Source organism: Schistocerca piceifrons, chromosome 6 (genome assembly GCF_021461385.2).
Source record: "Schistocerca piceifrons isolate TAMUIC-IGC-003096 chromosome 6, iqSchPice1.1, whole genome shotgun sequence".
NCBI lineage: Eukaryota > Metazoa > Arthropoda > Insecta > Orthoptera > Acrididae > Schistocerca > Schistocerca piceifrons.
This window is the reverse complement of record NC_060143.1, coordinates 187467657-187480458: the sequence shown is the minus strand read 5'-3', so window position 1 is coordinate 187480458 and position 12802 is coordinate 187467657. Positions and strand designations below refer to the sequence as shown.

General features: G+C 51.7%; 1 protein-coding gene and 2 pseudogenes across 1 annotated transcript; all 3 read right to left on the bottom strand.

Moving 5' to 3' along the window:
* Window positions 1-2388: 2388 nt before the first annotated feature.
* Window positions 2389-2506, bottom strand: LOC124803680 (annotated as a pseudogene).
* A 5597-nt stretch (window positions 2507-8103) lies between these two features.
* LOC124803223 (flocculation protein FLO11-like) lies at window positions 8104-9027 on the bottom strand. The gene has a single exon (XM_047264403.1). The coding sequence runs from the start codon at window positions 9025-9027 to the stop codon at window positions 8104-8106; it is 924 nt and encodes a 307-aa protein (XP_047120359.1).
* Window positions 9028-9850: 823 nt separating this feature from the next.
* On the bottom strand, window positions 9851-9968 carry LOC124803961 (annotated as a pseudogene).
* Between the last annotated feature and the right edge of the window lie 2834 nt (window positions 9969-12802).

The following is a 12802-nucleotide window of genomic DNA, read 5'->3' as shown; positions in this document are numbered from 1 at the left end:
TGACGGTACATGCTATAGCGCGGCCATTTGGCAATATTTCAATATTGCTAACATCAAATTCAGGACGAATTAAGATAGCAGTACCAGTCTGTTCGTCGGACATGATATTATCAACGACAGTAAAATCAGAAGAGTCAAGTAAAAACAACAGAGCCTGACGCGTAACTTCCTGTAAAAATGCCACATGACAGCGGGAGTCATGTAAAAAAGTGTGCAAAGCCGACAACTTGTGCGGATTACTCAACTTGTTAACATTGAGAGTTAAAACATTCCACGAACAACGCTCAGGCTCCATACACAATTAAAATATACAAGCACAAAAAAACTCCTCAGTTAAAAACAGACAGCAGACATTGGACGGAATTTCAGCCACCAAAAGGAGTAAAATGACCTCCAAAACGACGGGAGGAATTCCCGGCAACTGGAGGAGGGAACAACAGAGAATAACATTGAGAAATAAGATATGCCACGAACAATGCTCAGGCCCCAGACACAAGTAAAATACACATGCACAAAAGGCTCCTTATGGTAAAAACAGACAGCAACATGGACGGAATTCCGGCCACCAAGGAAGGGTAAAAGGTTCTCTAAAAGACGGGAGTAGTTCCCGTCAACTGGATTAGGGGACAACAAAGAATCCACTAAGTCTCACCGCCTTCCACATCCGCCGCCCACTCAGTGGGGTACACGGGAGTGGGGGCGGGCGCGGTCCCAGAATCTGTGCCACCGGAAGCTACCGACAAAGGAGCAGCAACGGGCATCTCCACGTCGGGAGAAGAAGCCGGCACTCGCTCGGGGGCAGAAGGACAGACACGACGCTGGTGGGTGTCTTCAGCCTTCCGTTTTGTCGGCAATTGCGGCGGCGCTACAGCCAAAGCCGTATCGGCCGGCATTGCCGAATCGTCACCAGTAGGCGGCTGACTTAAAACGGTTCGTAAATGTCGAACAGCGACATCACGCTTCTGATCGGCCACGGTGAGGTCGTCAGGCGGCGGATGGCGAGAAGCGGCACGCTGTTGGGGTCGCGATTGCTGTGTCGGACGCCCGGAGCCGGAAGCCGGAGACGGCCGCCGCTCACGGTCTAGGTCCCGACGCGCGGCACGCTGTTGTGAGTCTTGCCGACCAACTCGCGACTGCCGGGAACCGGCGGGCGAACGGTCAGCTGGAGACGGACTGCGGTCGGGTCGGGTAAACCCCCTGTCAGAGGAAGGCGACCGACCGACACTACGAGCACGTTGCCTGCTAGAACTGCGAGACGGAAATTCATCACGCCGCGGTTTCGGAGCCGCAAAAAATTCCTGCGACTCCACGGCAGCAGAGCTAACAGTAGCACTGGCAGCCACGTCAACCGAGGCAGTCAACGTATCAGAAAATTCCGGTACCGTAACAGGCTGGGAACCAGGTTCCGACACGACAGCAGTCGCCGACGCGGGCGTGCGGTCGGACACAGACGCAAGTGAAACAAGTGGTAAAGACAAATTTTCGTCAGCCTGCACGGTAGCCGTAGCAGGCGCGGAAACAGCAGACACAGAAGCAAGGTCACAATCGGGAGTGGACACATCCATGGCAACCGCGGCGTCAGCTAGGTTAGCATCGGCCACGCGGCGCGCGGGTGCGGGGGGGGGCTGTACCTAAGACCGTAGCAGCGACAGAGGCAAAGCTGGCCCCGCGCAAACCATCGTCAATCGGTAATTGAGCAGGCCGTTTACGTTTAGGACAATCTTGCCGGTAATGACCAACGCCACTACAAAATGAACAAGTTTGAGGCTGTCCACTATAAGTCACAAACGCACGGTGGCCGTTGACCAAAATAAATGACGGAATGTGCTGTCTGACAACCATTTTCACACTCCTCACACCGTTTTCGACTTGAAACAAATAGGCGGAGGACCACTTTTCCTTAATCACTGACAAAACGGTACCGTACGGCCGCAAATAACGTGAAATGGTATCATTACGTATTTCAAAGGGCAGGTTAAAGATACGAATTTGCCTAACGCCGAAGCCGGCGTGCGACACAGTCACATTACTAATTTTACCGTCAAGATGTCGAAATTTACGCACACCGTCATTGACAGACACAACAGTATCACACATGTCAGGAGATCTCAATTTTAAAAACACTGAATTAAGGAACGTATCAAACTGTATGCCAAGAACGTCATCATGCCGTAACATCAAGTCCTCTAATATCCAACGGTGAATCTCAAAGGCCGAAGGTTTATCAACTGAACGATCAAATTCACATTGGACGTTATTCTGCCTTTCCTCACTATCATCGTAAATCATTTCCATTACTTACAGTCAGGTAGAAATACAGCCACAAGGCAGAAGAAGCAGACGACACGCGAGGCGCCGCCGGCCCAGTCGCACGAGGTAAACACTGCTCGCTCGGCACCGAGGTGTTGCCAGGCGGGCAGCCAGCCAAGTACTAACCGGGCCCGATGTTGCTTAACTTCGGTGATCGGACGAGAACCTGTGTATTCAACATGGTATGGCCGTTGGCGCCCTTATACTGTAGCCGCACGACAGAAGACGCCTCTGCCTCTTCTCCCAACACACACAATCGCAGTTTTCGGTGACACATTTGACGCAGAGCACGTCCTTCCGCAACAGCTGGAGCCTCGAAGGCGGCGCCGAGTGCGCGTCCGGCGTCTCAGAGGCGTCTGCCGAACTGGCGGGCGCGCCGCGCCGCCACTTGCGTGAGACACGCGGCTGCTCGGTGCGCCGCCCGTCATTCGTTTCGCTTGGTGCGTGCGGCGTCCGACACCCGCGGGCGACGCATCTTGTTCCCGTTATCCGGCGGGGGGCTGTGCGGGGTGCAGCAGTGTCCCGCTGGAGGGCGCCCCTTGCGTGATCTGTGCAGTGCATTCGCACCTCTCCCCTTCCGTCCCGACTTGTCCCGACTTTGCTCGACTGCCGCTCGCTGCCGCTCGGGTCGTGGCCCATATGACAGCACAAGCACGAGAAACATCTGCGAGACGGCCGTGGGCCTAACGGGCGTGTCCGAGACGCCGTTTGCGGCCAGTAGACCTGTGCAAAGGTGCGAAAACAGGGACACAAGGCACAGGAGGGTCGCCAAAGCATCCATCTCTTCTAGCGACGAAGGATGCATTTTTGTTTACAAGTTTGCAGTCGTACGCTGCTACAAAACAATAAGCCCTGACGTATCTCAGAACATATCTGTCGGTTCATACCGTTTTGTTATCTTCAGGCACTTTTAAGAAATCTTCCTTGGCACATTCTTCTTCCAACTGAGGCCATTCATATCGTATGTTATGTTTATTACAGTCATTTATTTTCATTTTTTTTTTTTTTTTTCTTTTGTGGAGTTTTGCACTGCTACGAAACAGTAGGTGGCCCCGACTCATTTCAGATCACATCTGTCGATTCGTAGTGTTTCGTTATTTTCAAGGCATTCCTAGCACGTTGAAAATGCTTAAGGAAGCACGTTTGTCACAAAAGAAAGGTAGTATGAAAAGAGGGCTGGCAGGGATAGCGGCGTAGAAAGGAGAAAATGAAGGGGAGCCAACAGCACCTTTCTTTTTTTTTTTTTTTTTTTATTTTTTATCCCATCTCCCCTTATAGTCCGGCCTTTTCGCTCTCCACAAAAACGCCATCCCTCGGCGAGCTTCTCCAGCTAAAAAGGTGCCGTTGACTTCTGCAAGGGACGCGGGGGAAGGCCCCCCAATGTGCCTTCATCGGCGAGGTGTGCCGGCGTGGGTATGTGCTGTGTGCTTCCAGGACAAGGAACAGAAAAGAACGTGCATCCTCCAATACAAAAAAAGAAATGCAAGGGAAGCCGCCGCCCAGACTTCAGTACAAATAGGAGAAACAAAATTGGCCTCTGGACGCCGGTGCAGCTTGCCGGGACAGTGATCCACAGCAACGACAACCTGCCAAAGCAACAGGCAGGTGGCATCCGCCAAAAAACTGAATCCACCGGAAGAGAAATGAAAGTAAATTAAAGTCCGAAGAAAATATGTCCCCACTAACGGTCGACGGATGGTACATGGAGAAGAAAACAACCGTCGACGCACAGCAATAGGAAAAAGTCCCACATTCAGACACACACCGACCGTGATAAATGATCACCGCGACACGGCCCCCTCAGCCGCCGCGAGAAAAGAACAAATAACAAGAAAGAAATAAAGGAGGAACAGAAAGTAAAGCAAACAGAAAAGAACTTTTGACGGACAAAACACCGTTCACATAACTGTAGGTCATGTGTACGTTTTCGTTAATGTACGGCCGATTAGAAACACAACTTTACCATGCCATAAAATCATTATCCAAGAGAGGAAGTCCGTTGGTAAGCAAGGGTTCGTCATAACACGCCAAGAGGAATATTGGCAGTAGTATCAGACAGAAAAGGTAAAAATGTCAAGATCGGGTATGTAGTCGTATCAGGTAAGTGACAATTTAGTGAATGCATGGGCCAGGGCAACATGCAAAAAATTGGCGAAAGTCGAGGAATAAGCCGGTCGACCAAGGGTCAGACGATGTTCCGCCCACAGGTAAGACAGAAAGTCGACGGCAGTAGTCAATTTCAGGGTGAAAATACAAAAAACCGTGTGTCCCAAAATCCAAAGAGTTGCATTCCGTTTGGTGGCTGGATAAGCCGCACACTGAGGCACGATGGCGTCCAAAGCTGTCACCTGGCGCCTGTCCACTCTGTTGATTAGACGCACCATGTCACACGCAATATCCCAGACATCACGGAATTTCCGACAGTCGAATCGGTGTTCGATGGTGTCCTCCTCAGGACACGCATCACAGACTCCCGAAGAAATCAGATCGATTGAGTGCAGCTTAGCATTAGTCGGAAATGTACGGTTGACCACTTTATACCATGTTCCGTGAACATGGGGCGGAATAACGGCGGCGGCAAGGTTCCGCCACACCATCCTCCAGTCGTGCTGAGGTAGCCGATACTCCCATTTATTCCTACTTGGCGATCCCTGAAGAGCGCGCACAACGTCACCGACATTGCACGCACGGACATCACCGAGCACCAGGTAACTGTTATACACATAATACCGGCGGACAAAGTTCAACGTGTACGGAATATGACTGACCGAGACCGGAGCAACCACCGATGGTGGGCGATAGGCATGGAATAAAGCAGCCGTCGGACTGCACGGCCCCTTGTCAAGCACCACGGTAGTCCGCTTCACGAAGAGTGCCGCACATTTGTTGCGAAAATCAACGAAACCCAGCCCCCCCTCCGTCAGACTCAAGGTGCAGGTGGCCAGGGAGACTTTAAAGATGTCACCCTTCCACAGCAACCAATAGACCGCCTGTTGAATGGCCCGTTCCAGTTGTTTCGGCACAGGTAGGACTTGTGCTAGATACCACGCTTTGGCCAAAATCTGCGTGTTGATAAGGGCCACTCGTTGACGGAGCGCCAAGTTCCTAGAGGCATACAGTTTCGCAACGGCCCTGACCTTATACAGCGTGGACCGCCAATTAAGAGCTTCCATACGCTGCGTATTGTCGGTCAGAATGACACCAAGGACAGTCTGCCGTTGCTTGACACAAAACCAGTCGCCGCGAACAGTACGCAGGCGAGGTGTAAGGGGGAGTAAAACAGTTTTCCGAGGATTAACGATAGCCCCCGTTGCCCTCTCAAATCGCTGCAGAACACCATGTAACCTGTCAATGTCCTCTGGCTGATCGAGGAACACGCCGAGGTCGTCGGCATACGCTCTACAGATCAGCTGATCGTCACCTATGCGTATGCCCCGGCATTCCTGGGCGATACAGCGGAGGAGCGGATCCAACGCCAAAGCGAAGAGTGACATAGACAAGGGGCAGCCCTGGCGAACTGATCGGCTAATAGGTATAACACGACTGGGAGTTCCGTTTATTACAACCCGTGACGTGGCATTCCTTAAAATATTGTGCACCATCGTCGTCAGTTTAGAACCAAATCCGAAACCGACCAAGACCCGCCGCAGATAGGTGTGACTAATCCGATCGAAAGCGTTTTTGAAGTCGACCAGCATTATCGCAGCCGTCCGGAGCCTGTGACTTTTAACATATCCGATACAATCCCGGTACGCCAGAACAGCATCGAATATGTTACGGTCCCTGACAGCGCAAGTCTGATGTTCACTCACCACCTTTGGCATAACGTTCGTCAACCTGTGCGTGATACACCGCGCTATAATTTTATAGTCGGCGTTCAGCAAGGTTATAGGACGGACATTGTCGAGATTTGGTGTTGCGGCCGATTTCGGAACGAGAGCAATGCGCCCTTCTGAAAATTCCGCAGGAATAGCAACGCCGTTATGGATCTCATTCATAATGGCAATTAAAACATCACTGAAAAGACTGAAAAATTTCAAGTAAAATTCGGCAGGAATTCCGTCCAGTCCAGGGGACCGGCCCCTAGGACTCCGTTTCACAGCTGTAGTTAGGTCATCAAGGGTAAAAGGTTCATTTAAAATGGCTCTATCTTGTCGTGTTAACACACGTGGGACCCTCTGCAAAAAATCGCGCAGCGCCCCGGCGTTGACGTCCACCTCTCGGAAAAGCGTCGCAAAATGCTCGTGAACTTCCCGCTCAATGGCCGCACCATCGGAAGTGGACGTGCCATCTCGCTGGATCCATTTACGGATTGCCAACCGCTCGCGCCGCCGGCGCTCCCTGCTCAGGTGGTAGAGAGAGAGCGGTTCCCCTTCCACGTCACCCACCGGTTGGCTCCGCGCGATAGCCCCAACACCCTTCCGACGAAGATCATCGAGGAGCTTGGCTTTGAACTGATTAAAAACCGGAAGCAACTCAGGTGACGTTGCGACGCGCTGAGCGATATCCTTTAAACAGTCCTGGTAAAAACGTGCCGTCGACCGACGCCAATGCGCCGCATCGCGGCTAAAATCGATTAAAAAACGCCGAATAGCCGGCTTGGCGACCGCCACCCACCACCCGATAGTACTGCCGTCATCGCCTTTACCACGCAAGAGCTTGCGCCACAACGCAGTAAATTGAGACGTGAGACTGGCATCGTCCAAAAGGCTACAGTTAAATTTCCAAATATTGCTGCGCCGAGTAGGGCGCGCACGCGGCAGGAGAAGTTGACACATGTAACCGCAATGGTCAGAAAAAATAACCGGCAACACGTCCGCCTTCCGGACGTGAGCGGCGAGCGGCGAAGACACATAGATCCTGTCTAATCGACTGTGACCGGTGGCGTAAAAGTGGGTGAAATGCGTCTCGTCCGGATGCAGCACACGCCACGTGTCGCGGAGCCGAAAGCTGTCAACCAACGTACGCAATTCCTGGCACCAGTTAGGACGCGGCTCCTGATCACGACCATCAATCACAGCATTAAAATCACCACCGATCACTAAGTCAGTATGATTACGATGGAGAAGTGGACAGAGATCCTGACCATAAAATTTATTCCGCGCTGGCTTGTCACCGGCATGAGCGTATACATTAACAAAGGCGAAACCATTGACGGTACATGCTATAGCGCGGCCATTTGGCAATATTTCAATATTGCTAACATCAAATTCAGGACGAATTAAGATAGCAGTACCAGTCTGTTCGTCGGACATGATATTATCAACGACAGTAAAATCAGAAGAGTCAAGTAAAAACAACAGAGCCTGACGCATAACTTCCTGTAAAAATGCCACATGACAGCGGGAGTCATGTAAAAAAGTGTGCAAAGCCGACAACTTGTGCGGATTACTCAACTTGTTAACATTGAGAGTTAAAACATTCCACGAACAACGCTCAGGCTCCATACACAATTAAAATATACAAGCACAAAAAAACTCCTCAGTTAAAAACAGACAGCAGACATTGGACGGAATTTCAGCCACCAAAAGGAGTAAAATGACCTCCAAAACGACGGGAGGAATTCCCGGCAACTGGAGGAGGGAACAACAGAGAATAACATTGAGAAATAAGATATGCCACGAACAATGCTCAGGCCCCAGACACAAGTAAAATACACATGCACAAAAGGCTCCTTATGGTAAAAACAGACAGCAACATGGACGGAATTCCGGCCACCAAGGAAGGGTAAAAGGTTCTCTAAAAGACGGGAGTAGTTCCCGTCAACTGGATTAGGGGACAACAAAGAATCCACTAAGTCTCACCGCCTTCCACATCCGCCGCCCACTCAGTGGGGTACACGGGAGTGGGGGCGGGCGCGGTCCCAGAATCTGTGCCACCGGAAGCTACCGACAAAGGAGCAGCAACGGGCATCTCCACGTCGGGAGAAGAAGCCGGCACTCGCTCGGGGGCAGAAGGACAGACACGACGCTGGTGGGTGTCTTCAGCCTTCCGTTTTGTCGGCAATTGCGGCGGCGCTACAGCCAAAGCCGTATCGGCCGGCATTGCCGAATCGTCACCAGTAGGCGGCTGACTTAAAACGGTTCGTAAATGTCGAACAGCGACATCACGCTTCTGATCGGCCACGGTGAGGTCGTCAGGCGGCGGATGGCGAGAAGCGGCACGCTGTTGGGGTCGCGATTGCTGTGTCGGACGCCCGGAGCCGGAAGCCGGAGACGGCCGCCGCTCACGGTCTAGGTCCCGACGCGCGGCACGCTGTTGTGAGTCTTGCCGACCAACTCGCGACTGCCGGGAACCGGCGGGCGAACGGTCAACTGGAGACGGACTGCGGTCGGGTCGGGTAAACCCCCTGTCAGAGGAAGGCGACCGACCGACACTACGAGCACGTTGCCTGCTAGAACTGCGAGACGGAAATTCATCACGCCGCGGTTTCGGAGCCGCAAAAAATTCCTGCGACTCCACGGCAGCAGAGCTAACAGTAGCACTGGCAGCCACGTCAACCGAGGCAGTCAACGTATCAGAAAATTCCGGTACCGTAACAGGCTGGGAACCAGGTTCCGACACGACAGCAGTCGCCGACGCGGGCGTGCGGTCGGACACAGACGCAAGTGAAACAAGTGGTAAAGACAAATTTTCGTCAGCCTGCACGGTAGCCGTAGCAGGCGCGGAAACAGCAGACACAGAAGCAAGGTCACAATCGGGAGTGGACACATCCATGGCAACCGCGGCGTCAGCTAGGTTAGCATCGGCCACGCGGCGCGCGGGTGCGGGGGGGGGCTGTACCTAAGACCGTAGCAGCGACAGAGGCAAAGCTGGCCCCGCGCAAACCATCGTCAATCGGTAATTGAGCAGGCCGTTTACGTTTAGGACAATCTTGCCGGTAATGACCAACGCCACTACAAAATGAACAAGTTTGAGGCTGTCTACTATAAGTCACAAACGCACGGTGGCCGTTGACCAAAATAAATGACGGAATGTGCTGTCTGACAACCATTTTCACACTCCTCACACCGTTTTCGACTTGAAACAAATAAGCGGAGGACCACTTTTCCTTAATCACTGACAAAACGGTACCGTACGGCCGCAAATAACGTGAAATGGTATCATTACGTATTTCAAAGGGCAGGTTAAAGATACGAATTTGCCTAACGCCGAAGCCGGCGTGCGACACAGTCACATTACTAATTTTACCGTCAAGATGTCGAAATTTACGCACACCGTCATTGACAGACACAACAGTATCACACATGTCAGGAGATCTCAATTTTAAAAACACTGAATTAAGGAACGTATCAAACTGTATGCCAAGAACGTCATCATGCCGTAACATCAAGTCCTCTAATATCCAACGGTGAATCTCAAAGGCCGAAGGTTTATCAACTGAACGATCAAATTCACATTGGACGTTATTCTGCCTTTCCTCACTATCATCGTAAATCATTTCCATTACTTACAGTCAGGTAGAAATACAGCCACAAGGCAGAAGAAGCAGACGACACGCGAGGCGCCGCCGGCCCAGTCGCACGAGGTAAACACTGCTCGCTCGGCACCGAGGTGTTGCCAGGCGGGCAGCCAGCCAAGTACTAACCGGGCCCGATGTTGCTTAACTTCGGTGATCGGACGAAAACCTGTGTATTCAACATGGTATGGCCGTTGGCGCCCTTATACTGTAGCCGCACGACAGAAGACGCCTCTGCCTCTTCTCCCAACACACACAATCGCAGTTTTCGGTGACACATTTGACGCAGAGCACGTCCTTCCGCAACAGCTGGAGCCTCGAAGGCGGCGCCGAGTGCGCGTCCGGCGTCTCAGAGGCGTCTGCCGAACTGGCGGGCGCGCCGCGCCGCCACTTGCGTGAGACACGCGGCTGCTCGGTGCGCCGCCCGTCATTCGTTTCGCTTGGTGCGTGCGGCGTCCGACACCCGCGGGCGACGCATCTTGTTCCCGTTATCCGGCGGGGGGCTGTGCGGGGTGCAGCAGTGTCCCGCTGGAGGGCGCCCCTTGCGTGATCTGTGCAGTGCATTCGCACCTCTCCCCTTCCGTCCCGACTTGTCCCGACTTTGCTCGACTGCCGCTCGCTGCCGCTCGGGTCGTGGCCCATATGACAGCACAAGCACGAGAAACATCTGCGAGACGGCCGTGGGCCTAACGGGCGTGTCCGAGACGCCGTTTGCGGCCAGTAGACCTGTGCAAAGGTGCGAAAACAGGGACACAAGGCACAGGAGGGTCGCCAAAGCATCCATCTCTTCTAGCGACGAAGGATGCATTTTTGTTTACAAGTTTGCAGTCGTACGCTGCTACAAAACAATAAGCCCTGACGTATCTCAGAACATATCTGTCGGTTCATACCGTTTTGTTATCTTCAGGCACTTTTAAGAAATCTTCCTTGGCACATTCTTCTTCCAACTGAGGCCATTCATATCGTATGTTATGTTTATTACAGTCATTTATTTTCATTTTTTTTTTTTTTTTTTCTTTTGTGGAGTTTTGCACTGCTACGAAACAGTAGGTGGCCCCGACTCATTTCAGATCACATCTGTCGATTCGTAGTGTTTCGTTATTTTCAAGGCATTCCTAGCACGTTGAAAATGCTTAAGGAAGCACGTTTGTCGCAAAAGAAAGGTAGTATGAAAAGAGGGCTGGCAGGGATAGCGGCGTAGAAAGGAGAAAATGAAGGGGAGCCAACAGCACCTTTTTTTTTTTTCTTTTTTTTTTTTTTTTTTTTATTTTTTATTTTTTCCTTTTTTTTTATTTTTTTTTTTTTTTTTTTATTTTTTTTTTTTTTTTAAACGGGCCTCCCATCTCCCCTTATAGCCCGGCCTTTTCGCTCTCCACAAAAACGCCATCCCTCGGCGAGCTTCTCCAGCTAAAAAGGTGCCGTTGACTTCTGCAAGGGACGCGGGGGAAGGCCCCCCAATGTGCCTTCATCGGCGAGGTGTGCCGGCGTGGGTATGTGCTGTGTGCTTCCAGGACAAGGAACAGAAAAGAACGTGCATCCTCCAATACAAAAAAAGAAATGCAAGGGAAGCCGCCGCCCAGACTTCAGTACAAATAGGAGAAACAAAATTGGCCTCTGGACGCCGGTGCAGCTTGCCGGGACAGTGATCCACAGCAACGACAACCTGCCAAAGCAACAGGCAGGTGGCATCCGCCAAAAAACTGAATCCACCGGAAGAGAAATGAAAGTAAATTAAAGTCCGAAGAAAATATGTCCCCACTAACGGTCGACGGATGGTACATGGAGAAGAAAACAACCGTCGACGCACAGCAATAGGAAAAAGTCCCACATTCAGACACACACCGACCGTGATAAATGATCACCGCGACACGGCCCCCTCAGCCGCCGCGAGAAAAGAACAAATAACAAGAAAGAAATAAAGGAGGAACAGAAAGTAAAGCAAACAGAAAAGAACTTTTGACGGACAAAACACCGTTCACATAACTGTAGGTCATGTGTACGTTTTCGTTAATGTACGGCCGATTAGAAACACAACTTTACCATGCCATAAAATCATTATCCAAGAGAGGAAGTCCGTTGGTAAGCAAGGGTTCGTCATAACACGCCAAGAGGAATATTGGCAGTAGTATCAGACAGAAAAGGTAAAAATGTCAAGATCGGGTATGTAGTCGTATCAGGTAAGTGACAATTTAGTGAATGCATGGGCCAGGGCAACATGCAAAAAATTGGCGAAAGTCGAGGAATAAGCCGGTCGACCAAGGGTCAGACGATGTTCCGCCCACAGGTAAGACAGAAAGTCGACGGCAGTAGTCAATTTCAGGGTGAAAATACAAAAAACCGTGTGTCCCAAAATCCAAAGAGTTGCATTCCGTTTGGTGGCCGGATAAGCCGCACACTGAGGCACGATGGCGTCCAAAGCTGTCACCTGGCGCCTGTCCACTCTGTTGATTAGACGCACCATGTCACACGCAATATCCCAGACATCACGGAATTTCCGACAGTCGAATCGGTGTTCGATGGTGTCCTCCTCAGGACACGCATCACAGACTCCCGAAGAAATCAGATCGATTGAGTGCAGCTTAGCATTAGTCGGAAATGTGCGGTTGACCACTTTATACCATGTTCCGTGAACATGGGGCGGAATAACGGCGGCGGCAAGGTTCCGCCACACCATCCTCCAGTCGTGCTGAGGTAGCCGATACTCCCATTTATTCCTACTTGGCGATCCCTGAAGAGCGCGCACAACGTCACCGACATTGCACGCACAGACATCACCGAGCACCAGGTAACTGTTATACACATAATACCGGCGGACAAAGTTCAACGTGTACGGAATATGACTGACCGAGACCGGAGCAACCACCGATGGTGGGCGATAGGCATGGAATAAAGCAGCCGTCGGACTGCACGGCCCCTTGTCAAGCACCACGGTAGTCCGCTTCACGAAGAGTGCCGCACATTTGTTGCGAAAATCAACGAAACCCAGCCCCCCCTCCGTCAGACTCAAGGTGCAGGTGGCCAGGGAGACTTTAA